This window comes from Phocoena sinus, chromosome 12 (assembly GCF_008692025.1).
Source record: "Phocoena sinus isolate mPhoSin1 chromosome 12, mPhoSin1.pri, whole genome shotgun sequence".
NCBI classification, from domain to species: domain Eukaryota; kingdom Metazoa; phylum Chordata; class Mammalia; order Artiodactyla; family Phocoenidae; genus Phocoena; species Phocoena sinus.
This window is the reverse complement of record NC_045774.1, coordinates 88,957,828-88,985,690: the sequence shown is the minus strand read 5'-3', so window position 1 is coordinate 88,985,690 and position 27,863 is coordinate 88,957,828. Positions and strand designations below refer to the sequence as shown.

Here is a 27,863-nt window from a genome sequence, read left to right as displayed (position 1 = left end):
AGTACCACATGGAGGAAGAGGATCAACAGGTCTTATTCTTCCCTCTAGAGCCACTTTTTTCTTAATTTCATTTATTTTTAATTAAGAGGAAAATTCTAAACCAGGTGCATTGAGTATGAATAAAAAAGGACTCCCAGGACACAAGGGAAGCACAAAAATCCTGCTGTTTCTCAGTGGCAATGCCAGAAAGAGCAGGGAAGCAGAGAGATTGGTTTTTATCATCAAAGAAATGCAGTAGATGTGGGTTATCATATTTCCTCCTGCTGTCTAGCCTGCATTTAGTTACTTATAGAATCAACTGGCAAATGTAAAATGCACAGTTCTATTTGTTAAATAATAAGAACCATGTGAAATAAGAAAGTCTGGTGCAAAAACATAAGAAAATTTTTGTAGGAATGATATGAGTTTAGTCCTTTATAGTGTAGACTGTTTTTGACAAGAGAAATTTGAGCATAGCTCAGAATGAAGAGATCCAGAACTCGAGCTGAATGCAGAATAAAATCTTTCTGACCTAGTGTTTATGAGTATAAGATTTGGATTTAATGGAAAAATGTAATTCTAACAATTTCCAGCTCTGGATAAGTGTTTCAAACTCTGAATCTGTTTCCTCATCTGCACGATAAGGAGAATAATGATTCTTATGTCACGAGTTTGTTTTAAACATTAAATGAGGTATGCATCTAAAACATTTAGCCTGCCAAATAGTTAAAGCTTCACAAATAATAACTACTTCTCATGGTAGCTTATGGCTCAAATGATATTTTAAATCACTTAACCATTATGGCAGAAAGGAATTTGTGATATATTTAATGTTGTATGGCATTGCACCCAATAGCCTCTGGATTGCAAATTTATAGTATGATTAATTAAATCCAAAACATTTATAGTCTCATCCATATTATTGTTCATTTGATACACAAAGGCTTATTCAGAATCTATTATGTGGCATCAGCTTGGAGAATAGAAGAAAACTAGTTGTACATATTTCTTGTTTGCGTGGAGCTTATTGGAAGGGAGAAAAGCAGAGTAAAGAAGAGAAGAGGGAAGAGGAGGTTAAGGGGGAGAGTGTGAACACACACTAAACATAGAGCCACGCGAATGATGGATCTGCTGGATTGCAGTCTGGCAATTGATATGAAAACAAATTATAAAATGCTGCCTAATTGCTTATGAAAATTCAAAACGGTACTGCACTTTGAAATCCAGTTTGGCAGTTTCTTAGGTAACTTAATAAATTTTACCATAAGATCCTGCAATTGCCCATTCCCTGGGGTTTATACAAATTAACTGAAAAGTTATGGATGAACTAAAACCTGCATATAGATGTTTGTAACAGGTTTATTCATAATTGCTAAAACTTGCAAGAAAACCAAGATGTCATTCAGCAGGTGAATGGATAAAGTGCAGTACATCCAGGCTATGGAATATTCAGCACTAAAAAGAAATAAGCTATCAAGCCATAAAAAGACATGGAATAAACAAATTCATATTGTTAAGTGAAAGAAGCCAGTCTGAAAAGACTTAGCATGATTCCAACTGTGTGACATTCTGGAAAAAGCAAAATTAAAGAGACAGTAAAAAGATCAGTGATTGCCAGGAGTTAGAGGGGAGGGAGGGATAAATAGGAGGACCACAGAGGATTTTTAGGGCAGTGAAAATACTCTGTATGATAGTATAATGGTAGATGCATGTCATTATTTATTTGTCAAAACCCATAGAATGCAAACAGCGAGAGTGAACCCTAATGTGAACTATGGACCTTGGGTGATAATGTTGTTCATCATTCGTAGCAAATGTACCCCTGTAGTGGGGGATGTCAATGGTAGAGGAGGCTATGGAGTGGGTTTTGGAATCCAGCCTATGCTTTTATTTTGGAAAGTGATTCAATAATATCTTCTGCCCCTACACCTACCAATATGGCATAGAGATATTTATCTTAATAATAAATAAATAAAAGGTAAGTCATAGAGAAAAAAATCACCAGCCTATAAGTGTGAGCGTTTAGCATTCTGTTCCCAACTTTCCAATGTACTAACAATGTTATCTTAGGTATCATTCAGCAGTCAACTCATCATCTATACCTTCATGCTATAGATTTGGAAACTGAGGCTCACAGAACTTTCTATCTAACTGAGGTCTAAAATGTTAAGCCCATTCTCCTTTGAGGTAACATATAACACCAAGAATATTCTAAGTTTCTGTCAAATATGAACATTAATCCACTAGCCCTGTTTATACAAGAAATAGATGCATAAAGATGAGAGGAGGGTAATTATTACCCATGATATCTAAATAGCTCTAGGAGGTAGTCACAATTTTACTACACTTCATTTACCAATAAAAACCACTGTTCTAAGACATTTGGGTTGTACATCATAACTGTGCCACAGATCTTTTATATAAAATGCAAGAAAAATTCTTATTTTCAATAGTGTATTTATGAAAATATTAAACTATATTTGCCCATTATAAACTATATTTACATTATACAGAGAACTTCCTCTTTGGTTGTTAAGTTTCATTTAAATTTGTACCTTTCTTCCTTCTCCAATATCATCACAACCCTTGGATTACAAAAGATTGTTACTGTGTTGGTTAGAATGCTTAGAATACATTCAAACAAGGATGAGATGCTTGTGGTGAAACTGGTCCTGAGAAACAGATGAGCCTTTGTTCTAACTACTGCACACAGCGTTTTCATTAGCAGTACTGAGCAATCCCTCTGGGTGGGCTTCCAACCTAGGTAAGCAGAGGAAGTCTTGGCACTTTTAGAGATTCCTTTCTAACCCTTGCAGGGAAACCTTAATCTTCGTCCCTTGAGAAAGCTCCCCTAATGAGTACTTTACTCAGATTTGACAATTGCCTTATTACTTTTAATATTAGAACCACAAACAGTGTCCCCGATAATGTCTTCATTTCCCTTGGCAAGCAGTTTCCTGCATAAACCCATTGCTGTCTTTCTTATTATCCCATATGCACCTGTCTACTCCACTCAGCTGAAGCTCTCTTTAGTGAGAAATTGAAACTAATGAAGTTTTACATTATTTTGAGGGTCTAGCATAGTGCTCTGCACACAAAATATGCTCAAAATATCTTAAAGCAAAGCATCAAATTTTGCCTTAAAGGGAGCATTGTTGCTGTTTTTCTGTGCATTCGTTTGCTTATGGACCTGCCCCCTTTTCCTTAATTTGAATGTAAGAACAGTAGGTGTTCATGTTTTTCTTCATATGATTTACAAGTACTTTGCTATGGTGAGTGTCCAAGGGATGTGTTTGATCTAAAATATCAATAACCTGATCTCAAATATGGATAAATGTTAAAAGTAATAAAACATCCTTCTTTAAAAAAGGAATTATTAAGTTTATCTAAGAATTATGCCTTTGCTTATGTACTTTCTACATAGAGACAATAAACTTTAATTATTTAATAGGATGAGTCACGGCATCTTGAACACAGCAAATACTTGTGAATATTTATTAACAACATTGATCACTTTATATCATGATAAAATAAACACCAGAAGGATAAACAAACATGAAACCCAATGGTCTGTCTTGCTATCCTGTGCCTTGTTCTTAGGTCTATTTTGAAAATGACATTTAAAAACCAGGTAGTGCAAATAGACCGTATTGCTGTAGAATTCAGAGCATATTTTCTCATTCAGAAAGTGTTTTTCCCTTTTTTTCCATTTTTAATAGAATCCAGCTTCTACGCTACATAAAGATCTGTGTTTTAATTTAAAGAATGAAGTTAACACTTTTATTGACTACTATAATTCTGTAAAGTACAATAAGCATGACCCAATCACAGTCACCAGTTAATGTACGGATCTGTCTTGTTTGGTAGAAATTCATTTACTGAGGAAGAAAAGAGCAATGCTTATCAAACGGAAAAGAAGGAGATAATTTGTCTTGAATTTTTTAGTGAGCAAGTCTAGGACACTCCATAAATTGTGTCTGTCACTTAAATTCTTTTACAGAGCATTTGAATTTCAGAATAATGTAAGTACTCTAGTGATTTGATTCACTTTCACAATCAGATCTGCTAAAAAGAATAATCCGCAAAAATTATCAGCTTGTCAGAGAATGTCACAGCTCAAAACATTAAGAAAATCTGAGAGTTTCGGTCTTTAATATTATGCACCAAATATTAATTCTCAGAAATAAAGAAAAAATAGCAGATGATGTTCACTCCTTAAGTTATTCTTCATTATCAAAGAATCATTGTAGGAATATTAATATTAAATGTAGCAATATTAATTTTCTCTAATCTCATAAACATGCAGCTGAGTTAACATTTTTATATGACAATGTAGTTAGTGAGAGTTTTAAAAGTAGCTTAAATAGAAGAAATATAGAAAACATGTAGCATCTTTCCAAAGATCTGTTTGAAGAATGATGATTTTAGAGGGAAGTTGAAGTTAACATAAATAGACTTAATGTGAAGAGAATTGCTACAAATTATTTCAGTAAGAGGCTTGATGATTTGTATTGAGTTTTGCTGTTTCAAGTTATAATCAGAAATTCAATGCTCGCATATTCCCAATAATTTGATATATTTTAACAGATTATGTGTGCTATTATATCAGCTTTTATACTTCTGTGTACAAGATAATTTATAATTTTAAAAAAAATTTCTACATGTTAGTAGAGAATCTGATTGCCAACTAATTTAGTATCTTTTAAGCAATTCCATGAAGACCTCAAGCAACTCTGGGAAATAGGATAATCATTCAAGGTGAGATACCTGAGAAGCCTAATTAGAATAGGAAATCAGTTTTTTAAAAGACACATTGAATTTCATGAATGAAGGAAAATTCATCTATTTCCTTATTAAATATATTCATATGTTATTTTATTATTAAAACAATCACAACTTCTGGTTTCTGGTCCAGTGTGTAAGAAGCTTAGAAGTTATCACTCCCTTCTTCATAATCATAAAAAGCTGGATAAAACAAAAACAACAACTTTTCTTTGATTTGTGGTACAACTGAGGTCACAGGGCAAACTCCTCCCCCCAGAACTGGACAGACAGTAAGGCAGAAACAGAGAATCATAGCAGAGCAGAAACCATTGCTGGAGCCAGTGCCACAGTCAGAAAATCTGTAATTGACAAAGTGTTGGAGGCCTACTGTGTACAAGCTTGAGAGTTAAATTAAACACTCCGGGGCAGTGGGGGAGATCTTAGGGAATCCCCTGTACTTTCATTAAATTTTATCTCCAGGAGTTCCACCAGGTTTTCATGGTAAATACATGAGAAAAATCTCTTTGTGCTTCCAACAGCAGGGGAAGAAGAGCTGTTCTGAAGTACTTCCAGGGCATTCTGTTCTCCTTAACAAGGCCTGACCCCAAAGGAAACTTTTGCCAGAATGATTAATCAATATTCCCATCTCCAGACTCTTGAAGCTTTCTTGTCACACCTAAGAAGAGGAGGTTGAGAAGCATATGTGAAGCTCACAGCCCAGAGTTGAGGCACAGGCTCCCAAAGGGACTGAGACCCTACTCTCCCACTTCACCCACATCAATAGGGCTCCCTTACAGTAACAGGGACTACAATGGAAAGAACTGCACAGATCAGATTGATTTAAGAAGTCTCTAAGTAAGCTCAGTGATTACCGAGGAGAGAAAACAAGGAAATCAGCAGATTTTAGCCTCTGGCACCCATAGCCAGAGCAAACAGTAAACATGGCCTGACTCCTAGTTAGACAAAAATAAAGTCTCTTACTAAACACCTGTTTATCTCAGTTATTTTTATCTGGCACTCCATGTGTGGTTATAACTATAAAACTACAAGGCATGCTAAAAGACAACACAGTTTGAAGTGACAAAGAAAGTACCAAAATCAGACTCAGATATGGCAGAAACTTTGTAATGTTCAGACTAGGAACTTAACACTATTGTGATTAATATGATAAGAACTCCAAAAAAAAAAAAAAACCCTCAACAATGATAACCAAATTCAAAACATATGTATTATATTTTGTTCTCTCAAAGATACTACAATTATCCCTGCTCTTCAAGAGCTTGAAATCTATCAGGGTGGACAGATAAATAAGGAAACAAGCAAATATTATACTAGAATGTGATAACTGTTGCAAGATTTAGTCTCTTCCCATCTATTCTGACTTACCCCTTCTGTGAGTTGTCAATTCTTCCCTATGCCCACAGCTTCCACGTTCACCTAAGTTCTATATGAGCACTTAATCCTTACTCCTAATGGATTCAATTTACCTATCCTGTAATCCTACTAACTACGTTGTTCCTTAAGCCTCTCTGAAATTCTATATTATTCTGTGAATGACATTCTTTAAGATACCACTGAAGTTTGACTTTTTGCCATGATTATGAGTCTTATTTCTTTATATCACATTTACTCTCAGGATTAGTTGGAGAAGGAAGGAAAAAATCTAAAAAGCAATTGTTCAATAGTCTTACACATTTGCCATAACTGTTTCTAAAACAGTTTTGTCAAAGGTGTGGCCAAGATGGCAGAGAAGGAAGAACTTGAACTCCTCCCACAGACACATCAAAATTACAAATACAGAGAAACTAACCATGGAAACTATATGAAGACTAGAAGAAAAGGTTTTCCACAATTAAAAACATAAAGAAGGAGCCAAAAGGAGAAAAGTAGGAGGGGTGGAGATGCAGTATGGTCAAGACCCAGACCCACCTGGTCAGTGACCCACACACAGGAGGAATATCACAACTGCAGAGGTTCGCCCCAAAAAGCAAGAGATAAAACCACATATTGAGTTCCCCCACCCAGACATCCTGCACTTGGGGTATGAGCCCCTAGAGAGCCTGGCTTTGAAAACCAGCAGGTCTTGCATATGGGAGACCCAGAGGGCTGAGGGAACAGAGATTTTGCTCTTCAAGAGTATGCACAAAATCTCACACACTCTGAGTCCCAGCATGGAGACTATAGTTTGAGAAGCCTGAGTTAGACCCAATTGCTGATCTTGTAGAGTCTCCCAGAGTGGCCAGAGGCAAACTGAGACACCCACAGGAGATGGAGATGTTGTTAGCAGCCATTTTTGAAAGTCATTCCATCATGTGAACACAAGCTCTTGCCGGCAACATTTTGGAATCCTCCCACTACGCTGTGTCAAGGGCTTACCTCCCTGCCAGTGGACCAGCACCAGCCCTGTGTCCCTCTGACCCTTTGGTCCACAGAGCCAACCATGCAGGGGCATGGCCCCACCAATGAGTGACCAGCAGCAGCCACGTGCCAAGCCCCCCCACCCCCCCAGCAACCAGTTTGGATAGCCAGCTAGATGAGGACACAGCTCCACCCAAAAAAGGGCTAGCACCAGACCTGCAGCCCTGGATCCACACAGCCAGCTGTGTAGAGACCTGGCCCTGTCCTCCAGTGGCCCTGCAAACATGAAATGAGGCAAAGTCGCACAGCCAACTGGGTTGGAATCTAGCCCCATCTATCAACAAGCCCCAAGTTCTTGGCCCACCACAATAGAAGGGGATACACAGCCCACAAAGGGGGCAGCCTTAGAGCATATGACTCTAGCAACCAGAGGGAAGCATGCTGCTGGGCCTCATAGGATGACTCCTACATAAGAGCATTTCTCCAAGATTGGTAAACATAACCAAAATACCTAATACATAGAAATAAACACAAAGAATTAGGTAAAATAAGGAGAGAGAGAAATATGTTCCAAAAAAATAAATAACACAAAACCTCATAAAGAGAACTAAATGAAGTAGAATAAACAATCTGCCCAGTAAAGGGTTCAAGGTTATGATAATCAAGATGTCCAATGAACTTGGGAGAAGAAAAGATGAACACAGTGAGAAGTTCAACAAAGAGTAGAAAATATAAAGAAGAACCAAACACAGCTGGAAAATAAAATAAAACCTACAGTAGAAGGAATCAACTGTAGATAAGAAAAACAGATCAGTCATTGAACAACAGAGTAGTGAAAATCACCCAAACTGAACAGAAAAAAAGAAAAAATAATTAAAATAAATGAGGATAGTTTAAGAGACCTATGGGACCCCACCAGGCATGCTAACAATTACATTACAGAAGTCCCAGAAAAAAAAAAATAGAGAGAAAAATAGGGGCAGAGAACTTATTTGAACAAATAATAGCTGAAAATTTCCCTCACCTGGGAAAGGAAGCAAACATTCAGGTCCAAGAAGCACAGAGAGTCCCAAACAAAATAACTCCAAAGAGGTTCATACCAAGACATGTTCTAATTAAAATGGCAAAAATGAAAGGTAATGAAAGAATCTTAAAAGTAGCAAAAGAAAGGCAACTTATAGTCCATGAGACTATAAGTTGATTTCTCAGTAGAAACTTTCTAGGCCATAAGGAAGAGAAATTATATTGTTAAAGTGATTAAAGGCTACAACTTCCAACCAACTCTACCCAACAAGGGTATCATTCAGCTTTGAAGGAAAGATAAAGAGTTTTACAGACAAGCAAAACCTAAAAGAGTTGAGCACCACTAAACTGGCTCTACAAGAAATGTGAAACAGACTTCTCTAAGTGAAAAAGAAAAGGCAATGACTGTAAATATGAAAATTACAAAATGAAAAATCTCACAGGTAAATGCAAATATACAATAACAATAGTAGAGCAACACTTGTAAAGCTACTAGGAAAGTTAAAAGACAAAAGCAATGAAGCAATCTATATCCTCAATAAGTAGTTAAGAAATACACAAAACAAGAAGGATGTAAAATATGATATTAAAAACATTAAACGTGAGGGGAGGGAGTAAAGATGCAGGGTGTTAAAACATGTTGGAAAATAAGAGATCATCAATTAAAAATTATTATTTATGTTGTTATATATAAAAATCATGGTAACCAGAATCCAAAAATCTATAATAGATATACACATAAAGAAGAGAAAGGTACCCAAACATGACACTAAAGATAGTCATCAAATCATAAGGGAAGAGAGCAAAGGAAGAAAGGGAAATAAAAGAAAAAGAACAAAATGGCAATAAGTACATACTTTTTAATAATTATTTTAAATATAAATGAATTAAATTCTCCAATCAAATACAGAATGGCTGATTGGATACAATACCAAGACCCATATATATGCTGCCTGCAAGAGATTCACTTCTGATCTAAAGACACACACAGACTGAAAGTGAGGGGATGGGAAAAGGTATTCTGCATAAATGGAAATCAAAAGAAAACTGAGGTAACAACATTTATATCAGACAAAATAGATTTTAAAACAAAGATTGTAAGATGAGAAAAAGAATGACATTACATAATAATAAAATAGACGGTATAACAATTGTAAATCTATGTGCACTCAAAGCAGGAGCACCTAAATACATAAAGCAAATATTAATAAATATAAAGAAGTAAATTAACAGTTACACAATGATAGTAGGGGACTTTAACACCCCATTTACATAAATTGACATATCATCCAGCCAGAAAATCAGTAGGAAAACATTGGTCTCAAATGATGCATCAGATCAAATAGACTTAATAGCTATCTATAGAATAGTTCATCCAAAAGCAGCAGACTATACATATTCAAGTGCACATGGGATATTTTCTAGGATAGATCACATGCTAAGCCACAAAACAAGTCTCAGAAAACTTAAAAAGTTTAAAATCATACCAAGCATCTTTTCTGAACACAATATCATGAGAATAGAATTACCTATAAGAAAAAAAAAAAAAAAAAAAACTGCAAAAACACATGGAGTTTAAAACCAATGGATCACTGAAGAAATCAAAGAGGAAATAAAAAAAAAAATACCTGTAGAAATGAAATGAAAACAAAAACACAGGATCCAAAAACTATGGAGCAGAGCAAAAGGAGTTCTAAGAGGGGAGTTCATAGCAATATAAGCCTACATCAGGAAACAAGAAAAATAAAGAAAACAACATAATCTTACACCTAAAGGGACTAAAAAAAGAAAAACAAAGAAACCCAAAGTTAGCAGAAGGAAAGAAATGATTAAGATCAGAGCAGAAATAAATGAGTCTAAAAAAAGAGCAGAAAAGATCATTGAAACTAAGAGCTGCTTCTTTGAAAAAATAAATGAAATTGATAATCTTTTATCCAGGCTTATCAATAAAAATAGAGGGCTTAAATAAGTGAAATTAGAGAGGAGAAGTTACAACCAACACCACGTGAGAGGTTGCTACAAACAATTATATGCCTATAAAATGGACAACCTAGAAGGAAAAGGCAAATGCCTAAAAGAGTATAATCCCCCAAGACTGAATTACGAAGAAATAGAAAGTACAAACAGACTGATTCCTGGTGATGAAATTGAGTCAGAAATTTAAACAAAACAGAACAAAAAACTCCCAAAAAACGTCTACCAAACATTCAGAGAAGAGTTAATGCCTATCTTTCTCAAACTACACAAACAAACTGAAGAGGAAAGAACTCTTCCAAACTCATTCTATGAGGCCAGCATCACCCTGATACCAAAACCAGACAAAGAAAGAAAGAAAGAAAATTATAGGCCAATATCATTAAAGAATGCAGATGTAAAAGTCTTCAAGAAAATATTAGCAGAAGGAATTTAATAATACATTAAAATGATCCTACAGTACAATCAAGTGGATTTATCCCAGGGATGCAAGAATGGTTTAATATCCACAAATCAATCAATGTGATATATCACATTAACTAATAGAAGAATAAAAATTATACAATGATCAGAATAGATACTGAAAAAGATTCCAATGAAATTCAACATCCATTTATGACAAAAAATCCTCAACAAACTGTATAGAGGGAACAAATCTCAACATAATAAAGCCCACATATAAGAAATACCCAGCCAACATCATACTTAATGTTGAAAAGCTGAAAGCATTGCCTCTAAGATCAGGAGCACAACAAGGATACCCACTCTCACCATTTTTATTCAACAGTGTTGGAAACCCTAGGTACAGCAATCAGACAAGAAAAGGAAATAAGTGTAGATTGGAGAGGAAGAAGTAAAATTGTCACTGTTTGCAGATGACACGATACATATATAGCAAGTCCTAAAGACACAATCAAAAGACTATTAGAACTAGTAAATAAATTCAGCAAATTGCAGGATACTAAATTTATATACAGAAATCTCTTTTACTTCTATACACTGATAACAAACTATCAGAAAGAGAAATGATGAAAACAATCCCTTTAAAATTGAATAAAAAATAATAAGTTAACTCTGTATAAATCTAACCAACAAGTAAAAGTCTTGTACTCCAATAACTATGACACTGATGAAAGAAACTGTAGAAGGCACAAATACACATAAAGTTTAACAATGTTCATGGATTGGAAGAATTAATATTGCTAAAATGTTCATACTACCCAAGGCAATCTACAGATTCAATTCAATCCCTATCAAAATACCAATGGCATTTTTCACAGAACTAGAACAAATAATTCTAAAAATTCGTGTGGAAACACAAAAGACCCCAAATAGCTAAAGCAATATTGAGAAAGAAGAATGAAGCTGGAAATATCAAGTGCTGTGATTTTAAACTATACAACAAAGCTACTGTAATCAAAACAGCATGGTACTGGCACAGAAACAGACACATAGCTCAATGAAACAGGAGAGCCCAGAAATAAACCCACACACTCATGGTTAATTAATCTATGACAAGGGAGGCAAGAATATACAATGGAGAAAAAACAACCTCTTCAATAAATGGTGGTGGAAAAACTGAACAGCTACACAAAAAGATCAAACTGGACCACTTTTTCACACCATATACAGAAATAAACTCAAAATAGATTTAAGACTTAAGCATAAAATCTGAAACTATAAAACTCTTCGTTAGAAAACATAGGCAGTACACTCTTTGACATAGGTCTTAGTAATATTTTTTTGGATCTGTCTTCTCAAGCCAGGAAAACAAAAGCAAAAATAAACAAATGAGACTACATCAAACTAAAAAGCTCTTGCACAGTGAAGGACACTACCAAAGTAAAAAAGGCAGCCTACTAAATGAGAGACAATATTTGCAAATCTTATATCTGATTTTCTTATATTTGAGCAAAACATTTTTATTTGAAATTCCAACTAATAATTTACATCCTATTTTCAAGGGTATATCTTTAAGTCATATTTAATTTAAAATGTCTATATACTGTTATAATATTGATAGGTACAACATAAATTGTAAATTCTTTTTCACTAAATTGTTTCCTCTATCTTTATCTGTTCATTTTAGAACATATCAAATGCATTAACAAAAGTAGAATCCCCCTTATATTTTTATAGGCTTTACCCACACAGTATATCTTACGATTGTAAGGTTTTAAGTTTTATTTTAGCTTTCAATACTTGAGACAGTGGCTATAAGAATATCCATTTCAAATTTATTTGTTAATTTCCATAATAAAATATAGGTTTATTATATCTGTAACAGTTCCCTCCAATTAGTAGACTTCTGGTTTTATAAAACTATATGTTTTTCAGGATATTTTTTACATTGTCAACATATACCTCAAAGGAATTTTAAAGATATTTGGTAGTAAATTCTTCTTGTTTAACAAAAAAATCTATAAAATGATCATTTCTTTTCTAGTTATTTAGATTTCTATATACCATTGCATTAGCTGAATAATTTACTTAAATAAAGGATAGAGTTCAGTCTTCTTCTCTTTCTACTGACTCCTTGAGGGAGCTATTATTGATGTAATCTGAGGTGATACAAAAATAATTTCTTGGCACTGAATACCTCCCACACTCTGTTGTCAGAGTGCCTGAAATTCTTTCTCAAAGATCATCCTCCTGCGGTCACTAAGGGAAAATTCTTTCCCTAGGGCAAAGCCTGGACTAGAGGATTCTCAGAGAAAGGAAAACAATTATTCTGTTTTAGTTTACCCATGTCCCTCTCAGACAGATTGGACTTATACCCAGGCTTTCTCAAATTCTTGTGTTCCAATGATAGGTATCAACCATTTTTCTGTTCAATTCCTTAACCACTTCCGGACACTCCTGCTACTGATCCTCCAGCTCTGAGGAGTCCCCTGCCTCATTCATACCTGGGCATCCTTCTTCAGCACTGGCCAGGCCTCGCATTTCCTTGACATGTGATTCCTTAATACTGCACCTGACTGGATACCCTCTCTAATTATTTAGCCTTAATCTTGGTTAAGACTGGTCCATCTATTAATCAAATTTATAAATATATATGTTTTATTTTAAAATTTCATTTTATTTTATTTTTTATCTTTTGGCAGTGGTGGGTCTTCATTGCTGCATGCAGGCTTCCTCTAGTTGCAGCGAGCAGGGACTACTCTTTGTTGCAGTGTGCGGGCTACTCATTCTGGTGGCTTCTCTTGTTGCAGAGCATGAGCTCTAGGCATGGAGGCTTCAGTAGTTGCAGCATGCGGGCTCAGTAGTTATGGCTTGCGGGCTCTAGAGTGCAAGCTCAGTAGTTGTGGCGCATGGGCTTAGTTGCTCCGCAGCATGTGGGATCTTCCCGGACCAGGGCTCGAACCCTTGTCCCCTCGCTTGGCAGGCAGATTCTTAACCACTGCACCATGAGGGAAATAAAAACAATTTATTTTTAAATTTTATATTGGAGTATAGTTGATTTACTATGTTGTGGTAGTTTCAGGTGTATGGCAAAGTGATTTAGTTATACATATATATATATATATATATATATATATATATATATATATACATTTTATAAATATACATTTAGAATTCCTGGCAACACAGTCTTGACAATTGCTGTTCCCTTACTATCAATATATTCATATGCTGTGGCCAGCTTTAATAAAGGATTGTGGTCAAAAGCTGTCTTTTAATAGAGATATTTCTACCAGGTAAGTCTATTCTAGTGCTAATGGAGTCACCTGTTCCAATTTGCCAAAGAAGGAGATTCATCCTCCCCAGACACACAATATTCTGAGCTCAGCCCTGGTAGCAGTGCTATGTTCTTGAGCAAAATGGAGGTTCTGCCAATACCCTGATGGTATTAAGTAACTACTCTCTGGCATTAAAAAGAAAAATGTTTTGCTCAAATATAAGAATTCCTTGCGTTTTAATGCATTTGGTCACTTGCACCTTTGTATAGATCAGTCTCTCAGAATGCTTTTCTCCTGATAGGAAGGGCTGAGTGTGCATGTGATGGATGGAGGAAGGGAAGGGGAATGGTGAGAAAAGCACAGTAAGTGCAGACAGAGGAGAGAGGTACTGAGAGGAACGTCTCCAACCTCCGTTTGTCACCATGCAACATTCCAGTATTTCCTCTCGTTCAAAGACGATGAAAAAAATGTATCACAACAAAACCCATCAGTAAGTTTTACCACAAGTCCAGGTGTGCATAAACATGGCAAGCCTTCGCCAGGTTCACTTCCTCTGCATATTCCATGAACATGTAAGTTGGAAAGACACTCATAAAGTTCTTTCTCACAGGGATGTTCTGATCTTCCTGTTAAACACAATAACAAAGCAGAGATTCAACTGTTAATAATAATAATAGTTGTAAGGAGAATAGCTTATATATATATAGACACATATATATATAGATTCAATTCAATTCTTAATAATAATAATAGTAAGGAGAATAGCTTAATAATAATTCAATTCTTAATAATAATAATAGTAAGGAGACTAGCATATATACATGTATATAGTTTATATACAGTCTTACTCTATGTTAAAATAGTGCTAGGTATTTAATATAAGTTGTTCCAATTCTCTTTATAATCATTCTATCAAGTAGCTATTATTATTATCTCTATTTCTTAGCTGGAAAAATTAAATTAAGAGAAGACAAATAATTTGCCCTAAAATCATACAGTGTGTAGAAATGGAAGCAAGTATATGGAAAGTAAAGTTTCAGATTGTACCTTTGGTACCATTCTACATTCCACATCTAAATTTCTTTACATATTTCCTTTGGAATAGATACGTAGAAGACAATGGAATAAACACACCCCATAATTCCATTTAAAGTGAATCTTAAATTCAAAGGAAAGCAATTACTACAGATTTCTCAATGTGAAATGTTTTCTTGTAATACTCATAGTGTTTTACAGTTAGTATTTCTTAAGCTGTAGTTCTAAAGAATACAAATCTTATGTCTTTGTTCAGCTGACTATTGACTGTAAGAATTCTCCTTAAACATGAGATCTAATTTTCCACACTAAAGCACAGTGTGTTTGTCTTCTGTTTGATATTTTCCAGAATTTTAACATTAAACCAGCACCAACATTGCTAAGCTACACACAAAATATCCGAGCTGTGGTTTACTGGGTGCATATTAGAAGCAGTGTGAAACCATTGATTCTTTCTTATGGGGCAACTATTTATAATAAATCAGTATGTTTAAGAACATGTTAACCTGAATATACTATTCCACATAGGGATGAAAGGTCTACAGAAACAGCTGTCACTACTCTTTGATGACCTATGTGAACTTAAAAGCAACTTTTTAAACTTTATTTGTCTATGTATTATCCCACAGCATTTAATCTGAACTCTGGCTAGTGGGAAATTCAGTCTTATTCTTGTTCCTACTTAGCAATATATTCTCACCATTCTCCCTGATAAATTGTATGAGAACAATTAAATAAGTATTCTAGGGTGTTTAGAAATGATTTCTGTGCAATATCACATTATAAGTAGAAAAATAAAAAGGCAAGTTTAAGAGATTTGGGGGACCCAGATCAAAGTTAGAAGTAGCTGCCTAAAGACCAGTCCATGACTCTCGACTTTGTAATGTTCTGTCATGTAGTGAACATCCTGTGTGCATCTCTGTTCATCAGGCTATAAGAAGTGATTCAGGAAAAACATTTTTGGAGGGCTTATAAAAACCACCACAACCAGTCATTCACATGGTTGAATCTTACAAACATATTATTTTGCATAACAGCAAATTCTGTAAAAACACTTACATTCTGATAACTGTCCCTATAAAAGTGAAATACACACAAACTTAATAACATCACTTAGAGATACCTACACATATAATAAAATGCTAAGGAATGCTAAAGGGATGTTAAATATAAAATTCAGAATTGTTTCTGCAAGGTGGGAGATACTGTGTTCAGAGAGGGATATCGAGAAGGCTAAACTCATTGCTAATGTTATTTCTTGAAGCAGATGGAAGGTACACAACGTTTATTATATTATCTTATACAATAAATATACATTATACATTGCTTGTATATTCTTTTGATTGAATAAAACAGTCCACAATATATTTTAAACAATTAAGAATAATAATGTAGCTTTCTTCTTCCTTCTAGTACTGTGAAGGATATTACAAACTCTAAACCATGAGATAGGAACAGGGAAAGAAAAAGAGTTTACCAGACCAGTAAAAAGACAAGGAAATTTTTATTCAAGAGTATTACAATAAAAGAAAAAGACTATTGAATTAAGGGAGAGCTATGGAACACAACTGCACTGAACCAAATGTAGGTGGAAGGGTTTTCAAGTGTTGGGATGAGCGAGTGGAAAAATGCTGGTGGATATTGGGCTGGGGGTGTTGGTCAGTGTGCTCAGGCCATCTGTGTGGCTAATGGTCACTCATTGACATTAGACACACCCCTCCCTGGATGGAACCTTCTATGGTTCCATCAAAGTGTTGACTTTCAGGTCCTTGAGAAAGACATTCCTGGGTTGTAAAATTGGCAAAGCCTGCAAGAAAGTTCCAACCTCAATGGGATGGAGAATTTACAATTACGAGTTTTCTAAAGTGAATGCTGTAAAGAAAGAGAGAGTGTGCCTTGGAGTCACGAGGAAGTCTGTCTAAAGTTTAGTTAAGCTGAGGGGAACAGTAAGGATGTCTTGGTCAAAATCAAGAAAATAAGATAGAATAAAAGTTAGTAGGGGTTCAGCTCAGAAAACAGAAATCACTCTAGGTTTCTAAGCAAAAGGGGCCTTAATAACAGAATAAGACACTCCAAATTTCTTAGAAGGAAGGGCTGTATGAGTCACTTCTAGAACCACAGATCTGACTCTCTGGGAGATGACACCTCAGTTGTAAGCAGGAAAGTAAGAAGCATAAAAGCCACCATTGAATGACTGAGTTCAAGATCCCCTTGCACTAGTTGAGGGAAGCTGGGTACCCAAGAGCTGCCACCACTTCCTCCCCAGCTACCTCTCTCTGAAGCTGGTGACTCAACACAAAATTGCAGTCTTTCTGCCAGTCCTGCTTTTTAATACATAGTCAGTGATTCAATAGTGAAATCTACTGCATGAAACCCCACATGTCCATGACCTTCTCCACCAGATGAAACTGCTAAGACACCCAGAAAAGACCTTCACCATATCCTCCAGATTTCAGGTATGTTTATATTGGTGGAACTCAATTTATATTTACAATTTCAATTTCAAGGGAGTTTAGATATTGTAGTTTTTAACATCCTTGCCTCTGCAGTACAGAAACCACAATAAACAGGAATGGATGCTGAGTGTCAATCATACCTATTGTGGGCAAAGAATGTCATCTGCCGTATCAGTAAACAAAGTGTTACAGCCATTAAGCCAGCAGCCACTGTGGCCACCACCAACTGTGCACCTTGAGGGAATTTAGAATGGAGAAAACAGGATACAGGATTACTCTCTAGCAAACTGGGTAGTTAAGGTGCATGTCAAAGAATGATTTCAATGAGCCCAGACTCTGATGTCTTCCCATACATAGAAAAGTGCTAAATCCATTAACCTGAGATGTCTGTTTTTTCTTTAATTAAGAGTAATCTTTTGATGTTCTGAATACATGGTTTTTGTTGCAAAAACTCTTGTATATCCTGGCTCCTTCCTTTCCTCTTGGGAGCCGTCCCTCAGAGAGACCTGAGAGGCTGCCTCCTGGGCTTAAGTCCTCAACAAGTCCACCGAATAAAATATGATACTCAATTCTTAGGTTGTGCATTTTTTTTCAGTCAACACTATCAAAAATAAATAAGATAAATGTCCTTGTACTGGTGTGGGCCAGAAAATGGAAACAGAATAAGGGACTATAAAACAGGCAAATTAAACTCCAGTAGATAAGATTGAAAAAAGAAAAACTCACAGAGATGAAGAAAACATCTTTGCGTCCCATATAGATTTGCTGTCCATTTGTAATAAGGTAACCAGATGCTAAAAAAATACTGTTTGGTGATTAAAATCAATAAACCAAAAGTTTTCATTAGCAATTCAGAAAAAGTGATCAAATCATTGTGGTGTTAAACTCATAGTACTACTCTAATATCTGACATATGATAAAAATAAATAAATGCTTATAGAATGAATGTTGTCAAATAAAGCACATGTAAAACAAAGATGATTTTAGATGTCAAATTATAATAAAAATAACAAATTAGACTAATTTTTAAGGTGATGAACAAAACAAATCTTTAAATACATCAATATACATGACTAGAAACACTGACCAGTTTTAACACTACCATTCTCTGCTATAAAATAGCAGTTGTAATAGTTTGAGCTTATTAATGAAAATAAAAGTCACTATTTCAAAGATTTATATATTTTACTTTCATTTCATTTTCCCTCTCAGCACCAAGTGATTTTCATCTAATCTGGGGAAAATAAAATTAAACCTAAACTGAAAATAATTCTGTCTTAATAGTTAATATAATATGTAGTAATTGGATAACATAAATGAAGTCTCTCTCCTTTTCTTAGTCTAATTTTAGAATATGTAAAATTGATTTTTACATCTATATCTTCATGAAAATATAATAGTATATACTCTCATATTAGAGATTATTTCACTTTTCATGTTTCTTAGTTAAAAGGAAAAATCATTCTATATCTCTTGTTATAAATACAAAAGCCTATCCCTGACTTAATAATTGTGAGCATGGGTGGCAGATAGCATATGTATTTGTTTCTCAGTTTTCTTGCCCCAAGGACAATGCAGCATTTCTGTTTCAAAATGAATAAAGCTATTTTAAGGGCAAAATATGTGTCTGCAGTTTATATTGTTACATATACAAACACGACTGCACCCCTCCTGAGTATAAAAAGTGTCTGGAGGCTTCCCTGGTGGCGCAGTGGTTGAGAGTCCACCTACTGATGCAGGGGACACGGGTTCGTGCCCTGGTCCGGGAAGATCCCACATGCTGCGGAGCGGCTGGGCCTGTGAGCCATGGCCGCTGAGCCTGCGCGTCCGGAGCCTGTGCTCCGCAACGGGAGAGGCCACAACAGTGAGAGGCCCGTGTACTGCAAAAAAAAAAAAGAAAAAGAAAAAAGTGTCTGAGCACAGTGACTGCCCCAGGGATTGAGAACAATTCCGGGAGAAGCATTCACATTTGCAATACAGAGATTTTCCAACTGTCAGCCTGCTCATAATGGTAAACTTACTGAGTGGTAAACACTTTTATGTAACACTATAAATGGCAGTACTTAGGCCAAAACATAAGTGCATTTTATTTTGTAAAATAATCTGAATATTTGTATTGATACTTCAATGGAAAAGAGCTCACTGGTCATTGGATTTACTGCCTACGCAGAGGATGAGCTCTGTGATCAATACTGTCTTGTACTGGACAAAGACCTCGTGCAGAGAGGGTGGGTGAGGTCTGGGATCCAACCTGTGCTCCACTCGTCAGACACTGCCCCTTCTTAGCCTGGAGGGAAGGGTCTCTGCCTAGGGAGAGGGAGAGGGAGAGGGAGAGGGCCCCATGCTAACTATGGCCCTTCATGGATCAGAATCACAAATGGACTGTACTTTTCCAAGATATGCCGAATACAACTTCTCAGATGGGGCTTCCTGGAACAAAACTAAAGAACAGAGTCTTCTAACCTACTTATACCCAGTTTAAATTTCAGTTGTGTTTTGCAGATTCGTGTGGCGAAGAAACCAACATTTAATTTTTCAAACTTTTGTCTGTTCAGAAAGTTGCAGGAGTCAAGCAGTTGTTTGACTACAGTGAAGGGGGAATGGAGAAAAAAGACAAAAATCACAAACCTTGAGGTGCAGTTGGAGGAGGCACCCAAGATGACAACCATGGAGGAAGAGCTGTTACATGAAGACAAGAAAATTCTGAAAATTGACCACATGATGTGAACTTAAGGAAGATCTCCACAACTGATGAGAGTAAAAAATGGCAATAATTTATGGTACTTAACTAATTTAAGGATAGAAGTAAATACCTAGGGAAGGTAGGTTTCCATCCAGAAGTATGTAAGGTAAGGCTAATGGCCTGATTTAGACCAGAGCATAAGAAAGAATTATCAACATGATTTAAAGCTGGTTTCCTCTATGGATGAGAGAGATGAGGGGACCAGTATAAACCAAATAAGTCAGCATTTGTGTCTTTCTGTGCCATTTCAGAGAAGGCAAATTGCTATTAACTACTCAGAAAAGTGTTAAGTTCTCAGTTTTTGCTTATGGAAGCTTTATAGGGGCTAATCAGAGAGATCTGGAGGTTCCCCCTTCCTGAGAAATCTCACAGTGCTTAGAATTGCTAACATCCAGATTAAGTGATTAAGCTGCCACACACTGATGGACCTTATTGATGAAGGTCTTTTTTTTTTTTTTTTTTGGAGGGCTGTCCATTTGATTTTTTTTTTAATTTTCATAAGAACATTTAACATGATATGTATCCTTTTAAAAGAAATTTAAGTATGCAATACAGTACTATTAACTATAGGTACACTGTTGTAGAGTAAGTTCTGGAACTTACTCATCCTACATAATTGAAACTTTATGGGGAGTTGCTATTCAGTGCAGGCCCTTTTTGGGGAACATAAGAAATGCGGGTACAGCACCAGGCCAGACTTCCTGGCTGTGAATTTCAGTTTTGCCACTAATATGATATGGGGGATTACCCAAAGACTACGTTTCCTCATGGGAAAAATGAGATGAAAAAAATACCTTCTTCACAAAGTCATTATGAAAATTGAATAAGTGAGTACATGTAAAATAGCAGGATGTCCATGTACTAATATTGTTATTGTTACTATAATTAGTATTATCTAAAACAAATATGTGCTCAAGGTCTCCCACATTTGGCCTTCAACATCTAAAATTCAGAATATGACAGAAAGAAGAGCTCAACAACAGGGAGACTTTTCAAGGATAAAATGATGAAGAAAAAAATCAGACTCCTATCAAAATGAATTCATGTTGGGGGTGAGGAAAGGACTGACTACACAGTGGTGGCATGAGAACATTGTGAGGGCAGTGGCCACATGACTGGCTGTGGTGGTACTTACACAATTTTACACATTTATAAAAACTATAGAACTGCCTGTCAGAGAGTGAATTTCAAGATACAAATTAGGAAACATACTGAAAAAAAGGAAAACAAACAATAGCTAACTGTGCTATTAAAGACAATGAGGAAAGAAGAAAAAAATGAAGAAAGATTGAAGGGTGACCTGCAAGCGTGAGATTATTCTTTAAGTAACTTCAGAAGTAGGAACTGCTGGTGTGGTTAAGAGGCCTGGCTGGAGAGAGCCCTTGGGAGGGGACAGGGGTCTGAGAGGGTATCCATAGCACTTTCTAATAATTCGTCTGTTTGTTTTGTTGCTTACAAGGTATGTGCTCTTGTGACTTGGCTGTGAAGAATCTAAACAGAAAGAGAGACACAGATGTAGAGAACAAATGTATGGAGACCAAGGGGGGAAAATGGTGGGGGAGGGGTGGTGGTAGGATGAATTGTGAGATTGGGATTGACATGTATACACTAATATGTATAAAATGGATAACTAATAAGAAAAAATATTAGTTAAAATTATAAATAATATAAATATTTATTGGTTATAAAAATAAATTAAATAAAATTCAAATATTAAAAATAATAATAATTTTTTTTAAATAAAGGATGGTGTGGTGGCCATAAGGATTTTGCTTAGTGCATGTCTATAGCAAGTATTCAGTGAAGGACAGCTACTGGTATTGTTATTTAATCAAACTGCTTATACCAACTGTGATAACTCATTCCATTTTGAGAAATTTTAAAATAAATCTGCTTTATATGGGGGAAAAAAAAAAAAGCCCAGAATCTAAGTCTTGCACCAAAAGTACCAGCACGTTCTGAGTTATCACCCAACAAGGTGGATGAGTATTTTTGAGGCCTTTCGTTTCCACAGTGGACCGGATGGGCAACATTCAGAATGGGACTTTGTGTGAGGCTACAGCTGCTTCAGAAGGACCCCAGGCCTCAAGTAAACCTGAAACAAGTGGAATCTTCACCTGGAGCATCAATACTAATCTATCAACATAATAAATGGAACTAGCAATTGTAAGATATATATTGATATGGTAAAAATGACTTTAATACTTGTTTTGTTTCTTAACTGTTTTCATAGGATTATATGCATTGCTTAAGGTGGATATCTAACGGTTTTAAATGATCAGACCTTGACAAAAATATATATATTTTTAATTCACCAACCTTATTTCCTGGCACTCCTTACATCCAACTTTATTATTTTTTTAAATCTTATTTTACTTATTTATTTTTATATACAGCAGTTTTCTTATTAGTTACCTATTTTACACATATTAGTGTATACACGTCAATCCCAATTGATCCCACCACCACCTGCCACCCTCGCTTTCCCACTTTTGTGTCAATATGTTTGTTCTCTACATCTGTGTCTCTATTTCTGCCTTGCAAACCAGTTCATCTCTACAATTTTTCTAGATTCCATATATATGTGTTAATATACGATATTTGCTTTTCTTTTTCTGACTTACTTCACTCTGTCATTCATGTCTATAGTCATTTTCACTCTGTATGACAGTCTCTAAGTCCACCCATGTCTCTACAAATGACCCAGTTTTGTTCCTTTTTATGGCTGAGTAATATTTCATTGTATACATGCACCACATTGTCTGTATCCATTCGTCTGTTGAAGGGCATTTAGGTTGCTTCCATGACCTGGCTATTGTAAATAGTGCTGCAATGAACATTAGGGTGCATGTGTATTTTTGAATTATGGTTTTCTCTGTATATATGCCCAGTAGTGGGATTGTTGGGTCATATGGTAATTCTATTTTTAGTTTCTTAAGGAACCTCCATACTGTTCTCCATAGTGGTTGTATCAATTTACATTCACACTAACAGTGCCAGTGGGTTCCTTTTTCTCCATACCCTCTCCAGCATTTGTTGTTTGTAGATTTTCTGATGATGCCCATTCTAATAAATGTGAGATGATATCTCATTGTAATTTTGATTTGCATCTCTCTAATGATTAGTGATGTTGAGCATCTTTTCATGTGTTTGTTGGTGATCTGTATATCTTCTTTGCAGAAATGTCTATTTAGGTCTTCTGCCCACTTTTGGATTGGGTTATTTGTTTTTTTGATATTGAGCTGCATGGGCTGCTTGTATATTTTGGAGATTAATTCTTTGTCAGTTGCTTCTTTTGCAAATATTTTCTCCCAGTGTGAGGGTTGTCTTTTCATCTTGTTTATGGTTTCCTTTGCTGTGCAAAAGCTTTTAAGTTTCACTAGATCTTTGTGTTTATTTTTGTTTTTATTTTCATTACTCTAGGAGGTGGGTCAAAGAAGATCTTGCTGTGATTTATGTCAGAGTGTTCTGCCTATGTTTTCCTCTAAGAGTTTTATAGTGTCCTGTCTTACATTTAGGTCTTGAATATATTTTGAGTTTATGTTTGTGAGTGGTGTTAGGGAGTGTTCTAATTTCATTATTTTCCATGTAGCTTTCCAGTTTTCCCAGCACCACTTATTGAAGAGGATGTCTTTTCTCCATTGTATATCCTTGCTTCCTTTGTCATAGATTAGTTGGCCATAGGTACATGGGTTTATCTCTGGGCTTTCTATCCTGTTCCATTGATCTATATTTCTGTTTTTGTGCCAGTACCATATTGTCTTGATTACTGTAGCTTTGTAGTATAGTCTTAAGTCAGGGAGCCTGATTCCTCCAGCTCTGTTTATTTTTTCCTCAGGATTGCCTTTGCTATTTGGGGTCTTTTGTGTCTGCATACAAATTTTAAGATTTTTTGTTCTAGTTCTGTAAAAAATGTCATGGGTAATTTGATAGAGATTGCATTGAATCTGTAGATTGCTTTGGGTAGTATAGTTATTTTCACAATATTGATTTTTCCAATCCAAGAACATGGTATATATCTACATCTGTTAGTTTCACCTTTGATTTCTTTCATCAGTGTCTTGTAGTTTTCTGCATTCAGGTCTTTTGTCTCCTTAGGTAGGTTTATTCCTAGTTATTTTATTCTTTTTATTGCAATGGTGAATGGGACTGTTTCCTTAATTTATTTTTCTGATCTTTTGTTGTTAGTGTATAGGAATGCAAAAGATTTCTGTGCATTAATTTTGTATCCTGCAACTTTACCAATTCATTGATTAGCTCTAGTTGTCTTCTGATGGCATCTTTAGGATTATACATGTATAGTATCATGTCATCCATGATAGTGACAGGTTTACTTCTTTTCCAATTTGTATTCATTTTATTTCTTTTTCTTCTCTGATTGCTGTGGCTAAAACTTCCAAAACTATGTTGAATAATAGTGGTGAGAATGGACATCCTGTTATGTTCCTGATCTTACAGCAAATGCTTTCAGATTTTCACCTTTGAGAATGATGTTTGCTGTGGGTTTGTCATATATGACCTTTATTATGTTGAGGTAGGTTTCCTCTATGCCCAGTTTCTGGAGAGTTTTTATCATAAATGGGTTTTGAATTTTGTTAAAAGCTTTTTGTGCATCTACTGAGAGGATCACAGGGCTTTTAATCTTCAATTTGTTAATATGGTGTATCACGTTAAGTGGTTTGCATATATTGAAGAATCCTTGCATCCCTGTTATAAATCTCACTTGATCATCGTGTATGATCCTTTTAATGTGCTGTTGGATTCTCTTTGCTAGTATTTTGTTGAGGATTTTTGCATTATATTCATCAGTGATATTGGTCTGTAATTTTCTTTTTTTGTACTATCTTTGGTATCAGGGTGATTGTGGTCTCGTAGAGTGAGTTTGGGAGTATCCCTTTCTCTGCAAGTTTTCGGAAGTGTTTGAGAAGGATGGGTGTTAGCTCTTCTCTAAATGTTTGATAGAATTCACCTGTGAAGCCATCTGGTCATGGACTTTTGTTTGTTGGAAGATTTTTAATCACAGTTTCAATTTCATTTCTTGTGATTGGTCTGTTCATGTTTTTTATTTCTTCTTGGTTTAATCTTGGAAGGTTATACCTTTCTAAGAATCTGTCCATTTCTTCCAGGCTGTCCATTTTATTGGCATAGAGCTGCTGGCTGTAGTAGTCTTTTATGATGCTTTGTATTTCTGTGGTGTCCAATGTAACTTCACCTTTTTCATTTCTAATTTTATTGATTTGAGTACTCTCTCTCTTTTTCTTGATGATTCTGACTAAAGGTTTGTCAACTTTATTTATCTTCTCAAAGAACCAGCTTTTAGTTTTATTGATCTTTGCTATTGTTTTCTTTGTTTCTATTTCATTTATTTCTGCTCTGATCTTTATGATTTCTTTCCTTCTACTAACTTTGGAGTTTGTTTGTTTTTCGTTCTCTAGTTCCTTTAGGTGTAAGATTAAATTGTTTGAGATTTTTCTTGTTTCTTCAGGTAGGATTGTATTGCTATAAACTTCCCTCTTACAACATCTTTTGCTGCATCCCATAGGTTTTGGATTGTCATGTTTTCATTATCATTTGTCTCTAGGTATATTGTAATTTCCTCTTTGATTTTGTCAGAGATCCCTTGGTTATTTAGTGAAGTATTGTTTAGCCTCCATGTATTTGTGCTTTTTACATTTTTTCCTTGTAATTTGTTTCTAATCTCATAGCGTTGTGGTCGGAAAAGATGCTTGATAGGATTTCAATTTTCTTAAATTTACCAAGGCTTGATTTGTGACCCAAGATGTGATCTATCCTGGATCATGTTCCATGTGCCCTTGAGAAGAAAGTGTAATCTGCTGTCTTCAGATGGAATGTCCTATAAATACCAATTACATCTATCTGGTCTATTGTGTCATTTACAGCTTGTGTTTCCTTATTAATTTTCTGTCTGGATGATCTGTCCATTGGTGTTAGTGAGGTGTTAAAGTCCCCTATTATTATTGTGTTACTGTTGATTTCCTCTTTTATAGCTGTTAGCATCTGCCTTATGTGTTGAGGTGCTCCTATGTTGGGTGCATAGATATTTATAATTGTTATATCTTCTTCTTGGATTGATCCCTTGATCATTATGTAGTGTCCTTCCTTGTTTCTTGTAACACTCTTTATTTTAAATCTATTTTATCTGATATGAGTATTGCAAGTCCAGGTTTCTTTTGATTTCCATTTGCATGGGCTATCTTTTTCTATCCCCTCACTTTCAGTCTGTATGTGTCCCTTGGTCTGAAGTGGGTCTCTTGTCGACAGCATATATATAGGTCTTGTTTTTGTATCCATTGGCGAGCCTGTTTGTTTTGGTTGGAGAATTTAGTCCATTCACATTCAAGGCAATTATCAATATGTTTATTCCTATTACCATTTTCTTAATTGTTTTGTGTTTGTTTTTGTAGGTTCTTTCCTTTTCTTATGTTTCCTACTTAGAGAAGTTCCTTTAGCCGTTCTTGTAGAGCTGATTTGGTGATGCTGAATTATCTTAGCTTTTGCTTGTCTGTAAAGCTTTTTATTTCCCCATCAAATCTGAATGAAATCCTTGTTGTGTAGAGTAATCATGGCTGTAGTTTCTTCCCTTACATCACTTTAAATATATGGTGTCATTCCCTTCTGGCTTCTAGAGTTTCTGCTGAGAAATTAGCTGTTAACCTTATGGGAGTTCCCTTGTATTTTATTTGTCACTTTTCCCTTGTTGCTTTTCATAATTTGTCTTTAATTTTTGTCAATTTGATTACTCTGTGGCTTGGCATGTTTCTCCTTGGGTTTATCCTTTATGGGACTCTCTGCACTCCCTGGACATGCTGGCTATTTCCTTTCCTTGTTAGGGAAGTTTTCTACTATAATCACTTCATATATTTTCTCAGGTCCTTTATCTCTCTCTTCTCCTTCTGGGACCCTTATTATGTGAATGTTGTTGCATTTAATGTTGTCCCAGAGGTCTCTTAGGCTGTCTTCATTTATTTTCATTCTTTTTTCTTTAATTTTTTCTGCAGCATTGAATTCCACCATTCTGTCTTCCAGATCACTTTTCCTTTCTCCTGCCTCAGTTATTCTGCTATTGATCCCTTCTAGTTTATTTTTCACTTCAGTTATTGTATTGTTCACCTCTGTTTGTTTGTTCTTTAATTCTTCTAGATGTTTGTTGTTTAATTCTTCTAGGTCTTTGTTAAACATTTCTTACATCTTCTTGATCTTTGTCTCCATTCTTTTTCTGAGGTGCTGGATCATCTTCACTATCATTTTTTGAATTATTTTTCTAGAAGGTTGCCTATCTCCACTTCATTTAGTTGGTTTTCTGGGCTTTTATCTTGTTCCTTCATCTGGTACATAGCCCTCTGCATTTTCATCTTGTCTATCTTTCTGTGAATGTGATTTTCATTCCACAGTCTGCAGGATTGTAGTTCTTCTGGCTTCTGCTGTCTAAGAAAGATATTTTTTTGGGGAAAAGCAATAGCTTTTAAATGGTATTTATTTCTTCTGTCAGAGCATTGTAAGCTTTATTCTACTTCTTTTATCTGTAAGAATTATTGGCTGTTATTTCCTCTGGAGGTTCAAATAACCAGGAGCCCAGACTCTGGGGTATCCACAAGCTATCTTAAGTCTTCTCTGGGGTTTGTGAATAGTGAGAATTCTTTTTTAGTGACCAAAAATATCCCCCACATATATTTTTGTGAGATTATTATTGCTCAAGGAAATTCACATATTCAACATCATTTTGAGGTGGATGAAACTAAATTTTGAAGGTAAGATGAGTGATAGAAGTCATAGGTAGAAAGCAACAAATTTGAAAGTTTAGAAAACTAGAGGAAAGAGAGGGAAGAAGAT

General features: G+C 35.4%; 1 protein-coding gene across 1 annotated transcript in view; it reads right to left on the bottom strand.

Annotated features, from left to right (window-relative positions):
- Positions 1-27,863, bottom strand: part of EYS (eyes shut homolog) — a 1,696,347-nt gene that overhangs the window by 882,795 nt on the left and 785,689 nt on the right. The window contains 1 exon segment of the mRNA XM_032651890.1: positions 14,280-14,404. Coding sequence (XP_032507781.1) covers positions 14,280-14,404 — 125 coding nt within the window.